Source organism: Squalius cephalus (genome assembly GCF_949319135.1).
Source record: "Squalius cephalus genome assembly, chromosome: 18".
Taxonomy (NCBI): domain Eukaryota; kingdom Metazoa; phylum Chordata; class Actinopteri; order Cypriniformes; family Leuciscidae; genus Squalius; species Squalius cephalus.
Genome location: NC_137139.1, coordinates 9,018,279 through 9,037,238, shown reverse-complemented (window position 1 = coordinate 9,037,238; position 18,960 = coordinate 9,018,279). Strand labels below are relative to the sequence as shown.

The window sequence follows — 18,960 nt, the reverse complement described above, 5'->3', positions numbered from 1 at the left end:
TCAGACAGAGCTGTGTAAACGTATACAGGCTTTATACAACATGCATTCAGATGCTCAACACGCACATCCATGTTTTCACGCATTTCTTTATAGTTTAAGTCCCAAAATAGGACAGATTTGATAAGATTGGTTTACTCGCATCAAGTCCTCTGAGGGAATCGAGTTATTGTGACCACAAGCCTGCAGTAACCAGAGACTGTTTCTGGAACACTGTGTAATGCAGAAATAAAGAAGACTATCTTCTTACCTTTGTGTCTTTGACTGTCATGAACTCAAACAGGAACTGTATAGTTAAATCCCTCAATAAAAGCAAACTGCTCATGGCAACCACAACACCGTAGGCCTACCTGCAGTGTCCAAATCAATTTTTTTATTTTATATTTTAATCAATTATTTATTGAAACAATATATGTATTTTTATGTAGAAGTACAGATTAAATTAGACCACATTACAAACACTGTTTAAATGTTACAAAGCAAACAGAAGAATTGAACCACATCATTCGAGTCATGTCAGTCGTCCAATGCAAGTATACATTAAATGTGTTAAATCCCTCCTTTGTTCATTCTTGAGTATTCACGTTTTACACAAGCAAAAACACGAGCGAGCGAGAATAAATATGTACAAATAAACCTAATTCAAGAACATAAAGACAAACATTTAAAAAATCTTTTCAAATTGACAGTCAAGGTTTTGTGTTTTTTTACTACTGTTAGTGGGAGAGATATAAATACACAGAAAAGTGTAAATCCAGTGCACTAGTAAATAAGGCACCAGTTTGTAAGGCTCTGGTTATAAGTACGCTGAAGACTTTATGCATTATTTTAAATGTGCTTCAACTGTATTAAAGGGTTATTAAACAAATACAGTGTAACAAGTCCTTAATAGTGTTGCATATGAATGCATGTTTTACTTTCCATGTTATTGTATAATACTGTAAAATTATTCTATTCAACAATTTAGAAAAGCCTAAAAACCTCAACAAACCCAAATCTCATTGTTTGTGAAGTTAGTTGTGAAGACTTAACGTTACGTTTAACCTAAACCGAGTGTGATGTTTTACACATGAAACCACCTCAGGATGTGTTTTATCACCCTGTTTGTTTTTTTCTGTGAAAAGCGTTTAAATGAATGAGAAGTAATGCTGATGGAGGCGACACAAAAGCAGCTGAGATGCGTTCCCTTCAGTCCTGGTGGGTGAATTAGGCAGGGCTCAGGGCTTGTCCTCCTCAATGGTGAATTTCTCCATGGGTTGTTTGCCCAGATTAAAGATATCCTGCAGCAGATCACGCGGAGTGAGGATGTGTGTCGAGCCTGAGGACAGCAAAAAAGACATTAGTTGAATCTGGCTCGGCTGGCTTTTAAAACATCAAGCCGCCTCTTTCAGGTTTAACACAGAATGATGGCGCTCATGTGGACCCTTACCAATGATGACCTCACAGGATTTATTAGCATGTGTGACTTCATAAGCACAGCGCATCTCTGAGGGACTGACTCCACCCAGAAGAAAGACGATGAGGCGCGAGCCGCTCCTCAGGTCATCCGGAGAGCTGCCCTTGTGCTTCTGCCGCGCACTGACACAAAACACACACAATCAGTGCAAGAAAACACACATTTACTGCATGCAACATAAGAAAATGCCTTCTGCATACGGTTCTGGTCAAAAGTTTGGAGTCGCGAAGATTTTGATAGTTTTTGAAAGAAGATGAATGTTCACAAAGGCTGCATTTATTTGATCGAAAATTCAGTAAAAACAGCAATATTGTGAAATATTATTAAATAACTGTTTTCTATGTGAATATATTGTAAAAAGTAATTTATTCCTGTGTTCAAGGCTGTATTTTCAGCATCATTACTCCAGTCTTCAGAGTCACATGATCCTTCAGAAATCATCTAATATGATGATCTGATGCTCAAGAAACATGTCTGATTATCATCAAAGTTAAAAAAACAATTTTTTATATTTTGATGAATACATATAAAAAAAGAACAGCATTTATTTGAAATAGAAATATTTTTTCATAATATTATATAAATGTCTCTACTAACTCAGCTACATTTGTCAGTAGCTTGACAGAAGCTCAGTTGCTTTAAAAAGAGTAGCAAATCAGTTCAAAGCTAGACTAAAGACACATCTCTTTGACCTAGCATTCACATAATACATTATAGACTTCTATAATTCAATGTTAGGCTGCATAGATTAGGTCAGCTGGAACCGGGGACACTTCCCATAAATCCTGATGTACTCGTTACATCATGAGAAGAATGGCATCTACGCTAATTTTAGTGTCTTTGTTTATCCCGAGGTTTTCCCTCAGCCTGCCGGATCCAGGCCGTATCCAGATCTGATGAAGGACCTTCGCCTGGACGCGATGACAACGCAGTGCTGAAGTGCCAACTAGTCTCTCCCTATGGAGGATCCCTTTCCCACTCTACAGATAAAGCGTCGTCGGGAAACTCAATTTGAGTATCTACCCCGAATTGATAAAATAAAATAAAATTCTGTATCAAAACTTTAAGGAAACACCAGTACTTTGTTTAGGCTTGGTTTGTAGGGAATTCCAAACCTGCGCACATATATTCAAACGCACATAACTATAGAACCAATTCTTAATGCGCATGTGAACGCCATCAGCGTTTCTCACAGGTTCGCGTTTAAAGTCTGTGTAGAGAGAATGGTGTCGTCTTAGTGGCCCCTAATTTAATAACAAATGATCGTTGCGACGGAAGCGAATCAATCAAAACTAACTTTAGCTGGAAAATAACTTTATTAAAGAACCGCTATAAAGCCAAAACAATCTCTTACCTTAAATTATACGTTTATCTCTGTAAAGCTGCTTTGAAACAATCTACATTGTTAAAAGCGCTATATAAATGAAGATGACTTGACAAATCATTTTTCCAGCAAGTAGTGGGACCAAAAAGCTACATTTCGTTTTGAGTATTGATGAGCCTGCAATGCATTGAATCGTCTTCTGATTAGATCACAAACTAAAATCGTGAGTTACCAGCATCTACAGTTTCATCACACATCTTACGGCTTCACAGTTCACTGAGAAGAGATCAGCTGATGATTATATAAAGGATGTACAGTTGAGAGTTAGTAAAGTTTACACTTTTGTATGTAATTCATGCAAGTTGTCGCTGCATCAAAGACTTTAACCTTGAATAATAGCAATTTTAAATTGATTAATTGTCCTGCTTTATTGCACTCTATATCAAATGTCTGCTTCTGATTTTATGATGACCCGTCATAGTTGAACTTTCCCGCCAGTTTTATAATGAACCTAAAAGACACTAGCGTTGTGTTTTGCACCATTGCTTTGGCAAAGCATCTGTCAATTAGCCTGGTTAGAGCTTTGCCAGACCATTCTCAGTAGTAACTGAGTTATGGTCTGGCAAAGCTCTTTTAATAACTCATTTCCAAAGGGGCGTCACCAACGGACGTCGCTCAAATGCCTCTGGGCGCAATTGGATAGACCTAAAACTCCTAAAACCAATCAGAGCGATCGGCATCATGTAAAGCCATATGCTGTGTCCCAATTCGCCTAAGTTACACTACGCTATAAAAGTATGTACTCTTTTTGTGAAGAAAATATATTTACTTTTGAATGTGTAGCAAAAAAGTAGCCAACTTTTTGCCAGACTACTTGTAGAGCAAATCTAAATTTGCCGGAAGTTGTCTGGGTTTTCCCAGGCTATCTGTCAATCGAAAAGAAAACAAAATCGTAATATTATTGCGCTTATCATAAGGCAAAGGCTGTGATCTAATGAAGTAGGTTGTGGCGGGTTTCAGAGCGAAGCGTCTCAGAGCGTTCACAGTAAACGAGCTTCATCGCTGCATGTGCTGTGAGTTTAACGTACATTTTCGACTACTCCTGTGTACACAATTTAAGTTGCATATATTTTGTTCTTGCTTTGATGTTACAATTGTAGCAATGTTGCACTTTGACAGTCATTTTGAGATATAGGTCATATTTGAGTATTGTGTGTATCTATGGAGAGTTTACAAAATAAAACAATACTCTTTGAAATCAGAATTGTATTGCGTTTCACTGTTTTAAACCCCAAATCGTTTCAGTTATTTGTAATATACAATGTCATTGTAAAAAAAATAAATAGCTTCAATATAACTAGCTACTTTTTGATCGCAATTTGTAGTGTAGCAAACTACTTTTTCAGTAGAGTGGCTTGACTATCTTAACTACTTGCCAAACTACAGTTTCAGAGCTTCTCCAACACTGCAATTCAATGCATCCTTGCTGAATAAAAGTATTAATTTCTTTAAAACAAAAAGAAATCTTACTGACCCCAAAGATTTGAACAGTAGTGTATGATCTATGGCATCATGCAATTATATCATCAGCAGGAATGAGAAGAGTTTTCATTTTAAGTGGTCCATGTTATTTATAAAAATAATAACATGAATCAAGGCAACAAAAAGGAACCTAAATGTATGAAATGTGAAATACTGTATGTGAACACAGAACAAGCAGCCAACAACCCAAAGTTGACCCTGGCCTTACCTCACCACTCTGAAAGCCCAGAGGAATGAAGAAACAGACATTGACTACAACTTCAAAACGAAACTTTTTGGATTTTTTTTTTCTTCTAATGATGGAGAGTTAAAATATGCCAAGATACTGAACCTAGAATATGGCTTTAAAGCCAGGCTCAGACTACAGGAGTTTTAGACCATTTTATTCCTGATTTACCATTTCCAACATTCGGAGGAAAAAGAACGTGTCCAGGGCATCAGCCCAGATTATCTTATAATGTGAGGCGTTTACAGATCAAATCTTAAATCTCCCGATCTGCTCATGGACACACTGGGGCCGCCCCGACAATATCAAACATGTTTGATATTTAGGATTTAAATTGGCATGATTACGTCAGTACTTCCACAACAGCCAATGAGAGACAAGTCTAGGAGGAGACGAAAGTGACAGAACTTCTGACCAGCAGCTGCACGGGTCCGGTGGACAACGGAGGTGGAGGAACGAACGGCTGGTCAAAATGTGGTCCTCATATAATTGTCTACAGGAAGTTGCTGAGAGACAGTATTGATACTTTGCACGTGACGTCACAAGTACTGGCTGGCGGGCAAGAACGTCGTTCTCCAGCAACGAAACCCAGTAAACTAATCAAGGGTCGCCAGTTTTGCTATACAAAAGTTGGTGTTTTGAGGTGTAAACGACATGCCAGATAGTTGTTGTGCAATTGGATGCACTAACCGCAGATGAGATAAGCAACCTTCACAGTATACACGTCTGTGCAAATTACCATCAGGTAATTTCAACATTTGTTTGAATACAATGGGTGTATGGTCATGTAATTAATCGTGTCTTTAAGTTACTGTAGTTTTGTCAATCAACACCACCAGTATTCACCAGCTGGTTCGGCGAGTCAGCTGTTTGTGTTATGAATCTAAGCTAGACTAACTGTAACGTTACGTTCACACCGCCGCCGGTGAGACCGGCAAAATTCATTGAAAATGAATGATTTCCGGGCACTTTGACGCTCTCGCCGGTGTCGGTGTGAACGTACAGTAACAGCTGTCGTCTTTTGCTAACAATAACAGAAGTGTGTGATAGGTTGTTTTGAGGTTTGCGATATCTATGATTTTCAATGAGAACCAGAGATGACCCAACAGCAGAGCTAGATTATGGAGGAATTATTACTGCTCGATTATCTTAAAAAAACGTGTCTGCTTTACACAATTTAGCTACCTTGGAGTTAATCCTAGTCCATAGTTATGCAGCTAGCTCGCTAACAGACTTGATATCTACTAGAAAGACAGGATTCAACGCTGAAAATACCCGTTTGTTGCCCGCCAGGTATCCGTGGCAGTCACGTGACTGCAAAGTATCAATACATTTTGTTTACATTCGCTTCCCCGTGACATCACGTGAGGTGCTACATCTGGCATGATAATCTATATACTGTAGTGTGTGATGCGCCATGACTTTCATATCTTGTTGCGTGTGCAGGTTTGAGATTTGAAAGAAGAAAATGTATGAAGATTCTCCTTATGTGCGTGATGCAACCAGATTTCACAGTCGGAACAGATTTATAAACTCCTGTAGTCTGAACCCATCTTAAGTGTGTATCTTAAAGTAAACGATACAGTCATTAATTCATTATGTAATAGACTTGAGGGAACTGTGAATCAAAGTGTCTGGCTCTACCTTACGGCACGCGAGCCGTTCCACGCAGACGGACACTCAGACTGGAACGGCCAGTCTTTAACCTCCAGTTTGTTCTCCACTGCATCCTACCACACACACACACACACACACACACAGATTTAGTTGACAAAACCAAAATATAACAGTAGTGTTTATTTGCTCTTCTTACTGATGCACAGGCCTTCAGGGTCAGGCTCTAATTTCAAATGCCCAGGAAAACCGTATTCTCCGGGGTTTCTGTGGTCGGAGAACTCAAAAGGTACTACAAAAATAATGGGAAAACCTGGGGTGGACTGTATTTCTGTCAGTTTATAAGGTTAATATTGATGCCTCTGCTAGAGATGTGAAAGGAGACTGGTTGAGTTGTGTTGATTGGGATTCTTGCTTTAATAATGGCCTTGATTCTTGCTGCCTGAGAGAGACACCTGTCTGTGATGCAACGCCCTGTTACACTGCCTTTCTGTATAATGATGGTTTCTATAGCCGTGAAGTCATAATGATGGTATTAAGAGGTGGATTCATTCTGGTAGGAGACCACTAAAGGCCTAGCTGTGAAATTCACAGCCCGCTACTGCTAATGCATAAAACTTGTGCAATTCAGTGTTTCTTTTCACTGAAATCAACTAGAAATCTAATAGTTTTCACAGATGTTAAAGTACTATTTATAGATGACAATATTTGTGATTTCTGGAAGCATGACATTTGATTTTTCAGTCAAAACCTAGGATATAATGGCAGTGCCCTTAGCCATGAACAAATGTGCATTGGTCTTATTAACATGACACACTATAATTGTAAGCTCATATCCTGTTGTATTATATATCAGGGCTCGAGAATAAGGGTGGCCTGCTGTCCCAGGGGCGGCGAGAGCGTTTCGGGACACTTGCCCTTTTGGGATACGGCTGCATGGATGATGAAAATCAGTGTTGTTCTTGTACATCCACTTTTATGTCTTGCAAACGTACATGTTTGTATTTCCAGTATATACATTATGGTTACATTACATCTGTGTAATTTCCAACTCGTCACACAAATAAGGCAACAATTTACAACAAGGTCCCATTAGCTAATGTTAGTTAGTGCATTAACTAACAATGAGCAATACATTTGTTATAGTGTTTATTAATTTGTTAAATGTTGCAACTGCTCATTGTTAGTTCATGTTAGCTCAGGTTCAGTAAACAATATATTAATCTATGCATTATATAATACATATATATTAATCCAAGGGTTTTCAAAGTGGGGTACTCATTTAATAGCAGGGGGTCAGATAAATAATTTGCTATCCCATATTTTCTGGACTACAAGTCAAATTTGTATCATACGAAACGAGGTACGATTTATATTCCAAAGTGACATATATATTGCATTTAATGTCAAATAAGCAAAACTTAAGACACTTAAATGTGGACACTTCAAGGTTTATATCAATTTGGTTCATTTTTGTGACGTGCGGGAGTTCACAGAGACAGAGACGGCAAGCGCATTTAGTTTGTTTTCTTTATTTTACAATAGTATGATGTTTTGATGTCATTTTAAAGGTACGCAAGTAAAAATAGACCCTTTAAATGTTTTGAATGAAGTCTTACTCTTATCTAATGGAGTATTTTAAGTTGTTTGGTCTTACATAAGGAATCCAAGTGATCGCGCCAGCGCCTCATCCGCGCAAATACAATATCACTTCTCATTGCTAACTGATTAATTTAACATTAAATAAAGCACATAATCTGTACCTGAGATTATCATTGTCACACATGTATGTTGTTGTTCCAGATAAGGACAAAAACGTTGATTAACATGGAAGAGATGCATTTTATCGAGTCAGGTTAGGACACAGTGTTAGAGTCACTCACCTCCATTACATCTTTGATGACGGGTGTCCAGCGAGACACGTTGTAAGTCTCCTGGTCTGACCGGTCTCTCCGTGATTGTTTACGAGATGAGAAAATGCTTGACTGTTATAAAGAGAGATGAAGGTGAAAAACTAAATATCAGCCAAAATAAAAACTTGTGAAGCAGGACTTGTATGTCACACGCCCCATCAGACTTCACTACCAAGTCAATTCAATAGCATATTACAGTATATCAATCCTAATAATATTTCAGTATGGGAATTGGCTCTAAGTGTCATGAAATATCAAAGGTATTGATACTGAAAGGCTGGTATTGTAAAAGCACACAGCATACTCTCACTTCCCTATTCCTAAATATATTCCAAGCTACAAACTGCAATTCAAAGCATTTCACAACCAAATAAGTCATTAGTAAGAGGAAGTTGGAAAAGAAGCAGTGCCAGAGGAGAAAGTATCCGCGGACTCACTGTGGAAACAACAGGAACTCCCAGATGTTTCCAGTTAAGGATATACCCGGTTTCATGCTCGATTTTGACATTCTGGATCAGTTTATTCAGGTTCTCCTCTGTCGTACCTGACCATGACACACAAACACACGTATATTCAGCTGTATACATCCAGCAGGAAAACATATCAGATGTTTCCTAATCTCTACATGACAGGGAAAGAGAAACATCCACCGTTGAGGCTGAAGATGTAGAGAAGGACGGCCCGGATCTTGTCAGTGGTGTCATACTGGTTTAACAGCACAGGAAGTAACGTCCTCATGGGGTCCTTGACCTTCTGTCCTTCAGCATCTGCACCTACAGCCAGATCCTACACACAAACCAGAGGCATGAACATACACACTCTGCCCAGAAGAGGGCGTCCTTTCCCTCAAGCGATCACCATGCTCTACCTGTTCTGCTTTGCACAGTTTTTCCACATATTTATGATAATGGCTCATCAGATCCTCGGCTAAACTCACGTGGACCGTTTTCTGAAAGAGACGGGAAACATACACCGGCAATTGAGTCACTCAGTGGGTTTCTACAGTATTTTAGGCAGCCTGTTGAATGTATAGCTCCCAGGTGTCATGTGATAGCACTCTTTCAGGGCATGTGAGGCATCTCGATTACCTGAGTAACCTGCTTACGAAAGGCTGGCATCTTCTTCATGAGCTGCGATAGCGCTCCGATTGTGATCTGCAAATGACAGGGGGCATCTATGACACACTCGTATGAGGGAATCTGTAACTGGACACTACTGTTATTGTTCTGAGCTGTTATTAACTGTAAAAATATACTGTACCTTCCCATCAGCCGATTGCTTCTCATTTCTGCCGGCAGAGATGTCCTTTACCAGTTTGGGGATTTGCCTTTGGAACAAACACATAGGTACTGGTTACATTGCTGCGGGTGTTTATGATGGTAAATTGGCATATAACAGGGCCACACTGCATGTGTCTTATGTGGATGAAGCAATCCCATAATGCACTGCAAACAAGCTCCAAGGAGGACGGAGTTGAGAGAAATGTGTAAATATACACTACTGTTTAAAACTATGGGGTCAGGAAGATTCTTTTCTTAAAGCAGTGGTCTCAAACTCAATTCCTGGAGGGCCGCAGCTCTGCACATTTTAGCTCCAACCAGCTCCAACTCACACCTGCAAGGAAGTTTCTAATAATCCTGAAGACCTTGATTAGCTGGATCAGGTGTGTTTGATTAGGGTTGGAGCAAAACTGTGCAGAGCTGTGGCCCTCCAGGAATTGAGTTTGAGATCACTGTCTTAAAGGAAATGAATACTTAGCACATTGCTACAAGATTTCAATGTAAAATAAACACTGCTCTTTTGAACTTTCTATTCATAAAATAATACTGAAAAATATGAAGCAGCACAACTTTTTTCAACATCAAATCATCATCTGATGATTTCTAAAAGGTCATGTGACACTGAAGAGGAGTAATGATGCTGAAAATTCAGCTTTAATGTCACATCAATAAATCACATTTAACAATAAATTCACAATATTATAAAACTGCTATTTTAATTTGTAATATTATTTCTGCTTTTACTGTATTTTTGATTAAATAAATGCAGACTTATTTCAAAAACATGAACAAATCTTAATTTGGAACAGTAGTGTATTTTATTAACTCTAGAGAAGTACTGACACACACAGTGAAGTTAAATAATATCTGACCATTGTAACCAATGTTTTTTCATGGCCTCGGCAGAGTCTGCTGAAGTATTTCTACTCACCCAGTGACCTCAGCAATGTGCATGTGACGTAATTTGACCCATAATTCATCCTCTTCATTCAGTAAAGCTTCTTTCTTGGAGCCATCCTTTGTTTTATACCTAAGAGTAAACACACAGAAAAACACTGATACACAGCAGAAGCATAATAAGAACTAAAGTAAACAGAGACAACTCTGATTTCACACTGATCCTCAGGAATGATTACAGTAATAATGTCAGTGTTAAACAGAAGTGATTTGGCTGAGGTGACATACTCATAGCTGTTGTCCTTCATAGGTATGAGGTCATAAGCCATGGCCTGGTAGGTGAGCTCGTGAAGAATGGGGCTGACAGGGTCCAGCGCACGATCAACGATCAGAAGCTGAGACGGCGTTTTTGCCTAAATATGAAAGAAAAGTTCTGATGGCTTGTGAAATGTCACTTACAAGATGACATCAGAATAAAATCCAAGACCAGAAACAAGTCTCCGGGAGTAATGAGGAAATTACCTTATTCAAAACTCTAAATGTGGCATTGAACAGGCCATTTTTTTACTAACCATTTATTTTGTTACCATTAATTGTATTATCCATTAATTTAGCCATTGCTGCTAACCTATTTCAGAATAAATTCATATAAAAAAACAAATAAATTGTTTTAAAAAAATAAAAAAAACACATGTGAAAAGATTTGTGACACTGATTTGCTGCTGAAGAAACATTTCTTATTATTATTATTATTATTATTGTTATCAATGTTGAAAACAGTTGTGCTTTTTATTATTTTTGTGGAAACCGTAATAATTTCTTCAAGATTCTTTGATGAATAGAAAGTTCAAAAGAACAGCATTTATATGAAATGTGAAACTTTTGTTACATTATAAATAGGGGTGGGTGATTTGACCAATCATATCTCACGATGTGATAATTTTTGTTTTGTTTACGATAACGATAAATCACAATATAGTTATTTTGGTTAATAAAATTAAGAACAAATAAGCTAATTATTAATTAACATTTTTTTCTCCAGGAAAACATTTATTTACCAGAAAGAAATACTACAATACTACAGATAATCAAATGTAAAAATAAGTCACTGCATGGACTTCACTGTATGAATTAAATATAAATTGATTCTTATTAAAGACACATTCAGTCAAGAGCAGTGAGTGATTTTCTTTTTTCTTTTGTTGTTTGATTAATATTAAAGGAGAACTCCGGTCAATTTTAACATTGAGCTCATTTTTTTGTACATTTGGAGTGCTGTCAATACAGAGAACAACGACAAAAATCGGTGTTGCCTACGGTGAGTTATTCTATTTTTAAAATTTGCACCCTGTTGACTTCAATGGGGCAAGTACTAAACCTGCTTTTAGCCTCTTAACATCCTTGATGTGTCATTACAAGTGCACAGAAAATGTGAGTGATTCCTTCTGAGTGAACACGAGTGAGTCTGACTGCAGTAGATGTGAAAGAAATGTATAAAAATGATGTTATTTAAGCCAGCGCAAATACCTTTGTTTACATCCTGTTTTTCGGTTGAAGTCCAAAGTAGTCGATTGCCGAGTTCACGCGCGTGATCATAGGTATTAAACCTATGCGTGTGAACTCTGCAATCGACTACTTTGGACTTCAACCGAAAAACAGGATGTAAACAGGTATTTGCGCTGGCTTAAATAACATCATTTTTATACATTTCTTTCACATCTACTGCAGTCAGACTCACTCGTGTTCACTCAGAAGGAATCACTCACATTTTCTGTGCACATGTAATGACACATCAAGGATGTTAAGAGGCTAAAAGCAGGTTTAGTACTTGCCCCATTGAAGTCAACAGGGTGCAAATTTTAAAAATAGAATAACTCGGTGTAGGCAACACCGATTTTTGTCGTTGTTCTCTGTATTGACAGCACTCCAAATGTACAAAAAAATGAGCTCAATGTTAAAATTGACCGGAGTTCTCCTTTAATCACAAAGAGAGCAGCAGGTTTATTAGGCTGCTGTCACTTTAAGGCGAATGCACAGATCTAATACGCTGATACACATGCGGTTTTCACTTCAGACACAACTGACTGTGTTTCAGTGAATACTCCACACAGTGCGCATTTTGACAATTGCTTATGTATTTGACCATTTAAGCGCAATAGGCCGTGAAAAAGAACTGAATTTGCGATCACATTCAGAGACGCGCGTGGCTTTCTGCTCGCGCTCCAGCTGTGTGTCAGTCAGCGCAAGCACCGCTTTGAGTTCTTTTTCACAGCTTATTGCGCTTAACTCTTTTTAACATCATGTACATACTGCTCTTTATTTTCCTCATTCATACACGTCAATAACTTTAAGTAGTTTTGCGCTATGCAGATATATTTACACACCGCTATATAAACAATATAGCAAAATCAGTAACACTTTATAATACGATTAATTAAATAATATTAGTTAATGTATATATGAACTAACAATGAGCAACACGTTACAGTATTTTTTGATGTTTGTTAGTATTTGTTAATAAAAATCCAGCTGTTCTTTGTTCATGTTAGTTCACAGTTCATTAACTAATGTTAACAGATACATCCTTTGATTTTAATAACGTATCAGTAAACGTTGAAACTAATAATAACTAAGATTAATAAATGCTGAAGAAGTATTGTTTATTCTTAGTTCATGTTAACTAAGGTAGTAAACTAATCAACCTTATTGTAAAGTGTTACCACAAAATCTCTAACGATGGAAACTTTATCACCACCACAATATTTAACCGCCACCAAGCCCTAATTAATTAATTAGTCACTTTTGTCACTTTTAATTAATTAGTCACTTTTGTCACACCTAGTCACTTTTGATTAATTTAATGCATCCTTGGTAAATAAAAGTATTAATTTACTCATAAATGTATTACCTTAACTTTTGAAGAGTATTGTGTATCTCAAGAAAACTATATTTTTATTTATAAAGCTGTACATCCAACCGCACCAATCAGATAAGCTGATGTGTTTGGTTGTTGTAAACACTCTCACCTTTATTTTCGAGTTGTCATCCAACTCGTAATATCGCGCCAGTTTATTATCCACAAGTTCAGCCAACTGCTTTCCATATCCGAGAGCTGAATCTCTGCACAGGACAGAATTCAATGATTCGAAGTCCATTCAAGCATCAGGTGTAATGTGAGCACATGTGAAGTGAATAAGAGTGTGTGTACTTCTTGAATCTGACTCCAGGGTACTCGTCCAGCGTGGCGCAGAGAGTTACGATCTGATCAGCGATCGTCTCCAGCGTCTGAGCTCTGTCCTGACTGTTCGGACTGTAGATGCTCTTGAAGGCCTCTGGGTTATCACAGGTGAACACCTGCACAGGTGACCCATAAAACACAGTCATGCACAATAAAACACTCTGCCAGACCAGGCTACATGAATTTGCAGAATACAGATAAACTCACTTGTGCTTCCTGTGGCAGAAACGAGATGTTGATCTCTTTACACACTTTAATGTGTTTGGCACAGTTCTTCTTCATCTTGTCGAAGAGCTCATCAGGGCAGTCTGGGGTCATTTCAATATAATAGTAATAAAAATGTCACTGTTTCTAAAAATAACACATAATCTAGCGGATTTGTTTTAAATCAAAACAGAGTTGAGGCAGTGAACTCACAGTCAGTGAAGAAGACATAGGCAGCTCTGTATTTGGGTTTCGGTTTGAAGTCATTAATAAATGCATCAACACACTGTAAATATAAAACATCCAGGTCACAAACAGATCATCCTAATAAAGTAAGGCTTATTATGTACACTATAAGGACAAAAGTATTGGGACAAAATCAAGCACCTAGCCATGCAGTCTGCATTTACAAACATTTGTGAAAAAATGGGTCGTTCCGAAGAGCTCGGTGAATTCAAGTGTGGTACTGTGATAGGATGCCACCTTTGCAATAAAGTCCATTTGTAAAATTTCATCCTTGCTATTCTTTGGTCAACTTTAAGTGGAATTACTGGAAAGTGGAAGCATTTAGGCAACAGCAAGAACAAGTAGTGAAAGTAGCACAACAAGTAGTGAAAAAGCATGTTAAGTCACAAAGCGGGGTCACAGAGGGCTGAGGCGCATGCGTAACAGTCACCAAAGCTCTGCTGATCTCATAGCTGAAGAGTGAAACTTCCACTCCAATAATATCTGCACAAAAACTGTGAGACGGGAGCTTCACGGAATGGGTTTCCATGGCCGAGCATCTACACGCAAGCCTCACATCGCCGACTATAAGTGTGGGAAGTGGAGTAAAGCACGCTGCCACTGGACTCTGGAGCAGTGGAAACATGTCCTGTGAAGGGACGAATCATGAGTCTATGTTTTTTGAATAAGTGTGAACGCTGCCATCTGAACCCTGGTGCACACCGATGAAAAGATGGGTCTCGATCCGCATCCAAACGAACTCTGGTGCGGTTCGACTGAAATATGAACAACACGGACCAAAGACATGTAAATGAACCAAAAACGAGACATGATGTCACAAGATGCAACCCTAAAAAGGACCGAATGCTGAAGCAAACCTGTTTTTCTCGTCATAGTCGTGATGTTGCCCATCACAGTTCAGTACAGGCATCAGAACCGAGTCTCCTCAATGCAGATCTTCATTTGTGTGACGATTCCTGACGCTGTTTTGACTCCTAGCTCTTCACGAGTTCTCAGCTGGTCAAAACACCATCATATGTAGCTACACTCATACAACGAGCACATTTATCCCAGACCACAGCATTGTTTCGAATGTTCGGTAAGTTCCGCCACTAAATATATGCAATCAAAGCCGACCGATCAGGTTGTGAACATATCTATATGTCTTTAGGTTCGGTGTTAAAATGCCAAAGTGAACACTAAGCGGACCAGGACTAAAAAAAATATTTTTGGTCCAGACCAACTGAACCGAAATACAAGTGTGAACTGAACTAAGTGAACTGGGTTTGGTTCTTTTAAAACAAACTATATGTGAAAACACCCTAGAGTGCGACGTCATTACAGTCCCTGTTGGTGTAATGATCAGGTGTCCCAATACTTTTGTCCATATAGTGTCTCCTGAACTCTGACCTTGGCAGTGGGGGTCATGAAGTAGACGGCCTTCATCTCTGGAACCGGTTCTCTGTTTTTGTAAATGTCCTCCACAACTGTGAACAAACAAAAGGTAACACATTATGACAATAATTCCCCATCCAGTTCATTCTTTTTCTCGATTAAGAGGAAACGAGAAAGCTTCCCTTCTGGAAAACACAGGAAGGAAGAGTGTCCGACTCTCACTACACAAAGAAGTTCAAGCACTGGATCCACAGAGAGCTGGATTTCTGTCTAACACAAAGGATGTTCAACTGAACCCGGGAGCAAAACCTCTTTCCCTCACTTACTTGTGATGCCCTCTGACATGAGATCGGACATTTTGCAGCAGGAGGAGAGGAGGCGGGTGGTAAACTGGTCCAGTATGAGGATCTGTGAGACAGATTTGACATCAATCACAATTACGGAACAGGAATCGTTAAAGGGATACTTTAGCCAGAAATGAAAACTACGTCGTCATTTACTCTCTCTTATGTTGTTCCAAACCTGTATGACTTTCTTTCTTTCTTTCTTTTACAAAAGAAGACATTTTGAAGAATCCTGGCAAGCAAAGAGTTTCGGTTCCCATTGAGTTCCATTATATTTTTTTGTCCATACAATGGAAGTCAATGGGAACTGAAACTCTTTGCTTGCCAGGATTCTTAAAAATGTCTTCTTTTGTGTTCTGCATGAGAAAGAAATGGATGGATGGGTGGGTGGATGGGTGGATGGATGGGTGGATGGATGGGTGGATGGATGGGTGGGTGGGTGGGTGGATGGGTGGATGGGTGGATGGATGGATGGATGGATGGATGGGTGGATGGGTGGGTGGGTGGATGGATGGATGGATGGATGGATGGATGGATGGATGGATGGATGGATGGATGGATGGATGGATGGATGGATGGATGGATGGATGGATGGATGGATGGATGGATGGATGGATGGATGGATGGATGGATGGGTGGGTGGGTGGATGGATGGATGGATGGGTGGATGGATGGGTGGATGGATGGGTGGGTGGATGGGTGGGTGGGTGGATGGGTGGGTGGGTGGGTGGATGGGTGGGTGGATGGGTGGGTGGGTGGGTGGATGGGTGGGTGGATGGGTGGGTGGGTGGGTGGATGGATGGGTGGGTGGGTGGATGGATGGGTGGGTGGATGGGTGGGTGGATGGGTGGATGGATGGGTGGATGGATGGATGGGTGGGTGGATGGATGGGTGGGTGGATGGATGGGTGGGTGGGTGCTCACTACTGGAATAAATCTTATGCATTCAAACTGACCTTCCATACTTCTGACTTTCTGCAGTCGGCAATGATGGTGTCCTTGATTCCTGTGACGTCAGATAAATCAATGTATTAGTTAAAGCAGTGAATCGTTTTGCTGATGCACCATGGAACTGAAAATCAAGAAAAAATTCCAAGCAGCTTTATTTCCTATTTCGAGTTTGTTCTGCTTGAGAGCAAAGACATATAATCATATGTAGAGATACAAAAAAAAAGTATGAATATGTTAAATGAAAGTAAAAGTAAAAGAGATTTTTTTTACCAACTTCTGAACTGAGCTTCTCTTAAAAAAAAACATGATTCCACTTCCTCTCTTTATTTATTAATCATTATCTTGCTTTTTTTTTTTTGAAGTAATGAAAAATCAGTTTGCGAAATTGTATGAGTGAAAGGTGAATTTGATTAATATGTCAATTTACATGCAGATCTTGATCTGTTAATGTTTTTTTTTCTCCACATTTTGATCTACTGGGTCTCTCTAAAGGGCCCTGGTTCAGAACCAAGTTCATATACCCCTTTAAAATACTTTAAAAACACGAGCACATAGCCTACAATACACATCAGAATCTATACATTTAACGAGGTAAAATGACTTTGTGCGTGTCAAGGCTAATGAAATGTTATGGACACACATGGCTCTCCTTTCATGGAATAACTCAAATGTCACAACACAGCAGACCGGAAGTCACTGATAAAGTTCACAGAATGTAACACAAGGGCATAAGAATGACATCATCAAATACTCCGCGTCATCCTAAGTCATGACAACATACAGAGCCCAGAACTAACGTTATAACCCCGTTCTCCGTTAAAAACAGACACAACTCCTGCAGTTTAATTGTCAAAGTGAGCTGAACCGGACAGGCTAACATTAGCAGAGCTGCTAACGGAAACAGTGACCCAATGACACATATAAGACATTTACCGAGACAAACAAACGGGACACACCCCATATCGCACTTATTAAACACCAAAACAAACACCTAAACAACTTCATGAGGCGGCTGTAACTCCTCAGAGCAAACCCAGCACACTAACTGTTAAGTGTGTCTCTTCAAACTTCTGACAGCTCTTGCTCTGAGCTGAACTCGTATAAGTTAAATGATGAAGTGTTGCACTGTGCATGCAAGACGTTGGAAGAAAATCAACTGTTGCTCTCAATGAACTTACTTTGCCAAACTATCTTTTTCAAGCCGTGTTCAGCTCCAGTTGCCATCTTGAGTGAGTCAAAGCAAATGCGCGCTCCCGTCATCTGGGAGGAGGGAGGGAATGCGCGCACGCGTGCGAGTGTTGGATACAAGTAGAGGATATTATGCGCAGATTTAAAAGCTTAAAAGTCTGATTTACAAAAAAAAGCTATTGAACATTTCCACCATTACTGCCCAGTGAACAAAGATTTAGTTCATTAAACGGGTCATTCGTCAATTGGAGTGGCAAACAAGTGGCAGAATTTGTTATTCTGGCAAAACTTTACATTAAGGTCTCATTTGTTAACATTATGCATTAGCTAACACGAACTATCAATGAGCAATTTAGAGCATTTGCTAATCTTTATTAATGTTAGTAAAATATTGTTCATTGTTTGTTCATGTTAGTCTATAGTAAGTGCATTAATGTTAACAAATAGCCTACAACTTTTAATAAAAAACAATTAATTAAAATGTACAGTATGAAATTAACATTAACTAAGATGAATAAATCAGAATGATTGTTTATTGTTAGTAAATGTTATAGTAGCCTATATTTATAAGCACTGTGTGACCACTTTTTCCACCAAGATTTTCCTAAAGGGACTGCAATCATGATAGAGTCAAGATCAGGGGACATTTTGGAAATATTAAGAAGACTATGTTTATGAAAATATAGATTAAAATGTCAAATCTGCAAGTTATCTAACCTTACACAGAAAAAAGTAGTCCAGAACAGAATTCACAGAATTCCCCTTTTTATTTAAGGGGTGACATCCATTGACACCACAGAGAGTTAACTTTTTCTTACAATATAATAAAAACAATTAAATTCAATGTTAAAATCTATATTCACAATATAACCCTATGTGTGTAAAACATTTATTGTTGCAATTACCCTGACGTATTGTGGGAACATTCAGATTTTGTTACACATGAAATCTCTCAAACTCAATTAAATATGTATGTATTTATTTATTTTATTTTTTAACAGTGCACAAATGACAAAACACACATATGCAAACACTGTATGATTCATAAAGTGTATTTCAACTGTTGCAAATTAGTGGGACAGCACTTGTTACCATAAATGAAGAATTACCCAAACACATGTTGAACTGTTAGCACGGCATGTCTTCACACTATACAGGGTATACGTT

General features: G+C 38.7%; 1 protein-coding gene across 1 annotated transcript; it reads right to left on the bottom strand.

Annotated features, from left to right (window-relative positions):
* Positions 1-247: 247 nt before the first annotated feature.
* Positions 248-17,880, bottom strand: stxbp3 (syntaxin binding protein 3). Its single transcript, XM_079848679.1, has 19 exons — positions 17,784-17,880; positions 16,611-16,660; positions 15,638-15,719; positions 15,327-15,403; positions 13,905-13,977; positions 13,695-13,795; positions 13,458-13,603; positions 13,276-13,369; positions 10,538-10,662; positions 10,284-10,382; positions 9,333-9,399; positions 9,161-9,226; positions 8,941-9,021; positions 8,723-8,858; positions 8,510-8,616; positions 8,043-8,144; positions 6,190-6,275; positions 1,427-1,575; positions 248-1,315 (listed from the first exon to the last, which is right to left on the bottom strand). Exons 1-19 carry the CDS (start codon positions 17,863-17,865, stop codon positions 1,215-1,217), a joined length of 1,824 nt encoding a protein of 607 aa, XP_079704805.1. The 5' UTR covers positions 17,866-17,880; the 3' UTR covers positions 248-1,214.
* Positions 17,881-18,960: the final 1,080 nt, after the last annotated feature.

Bases quoted from the DNA above. Each gene is read 5' to 3' on its own strand.
- stxbp3 (XM_079848679.1), bottom strand. From the start codon at position 17,865: ATGACGGGAGCGCGCATTTGCTTTGACTCACTCAAGATGGCAACTGGA. The intron at 16,661-17,783 runs GTAAGTTCATTG...CTGACGTCACAG, and splicing joins GAAAAAGATAGTTTGGCAAA to GAATCAAGGACACCATCATT. The intron at 9,022-9,160 runs GTAATCGAGATG...CGTCTCTTTCAG, and splicing joins TTCGTAAGCAGGTTACTCAG to AAAACGGTCCACGTGAGTTT.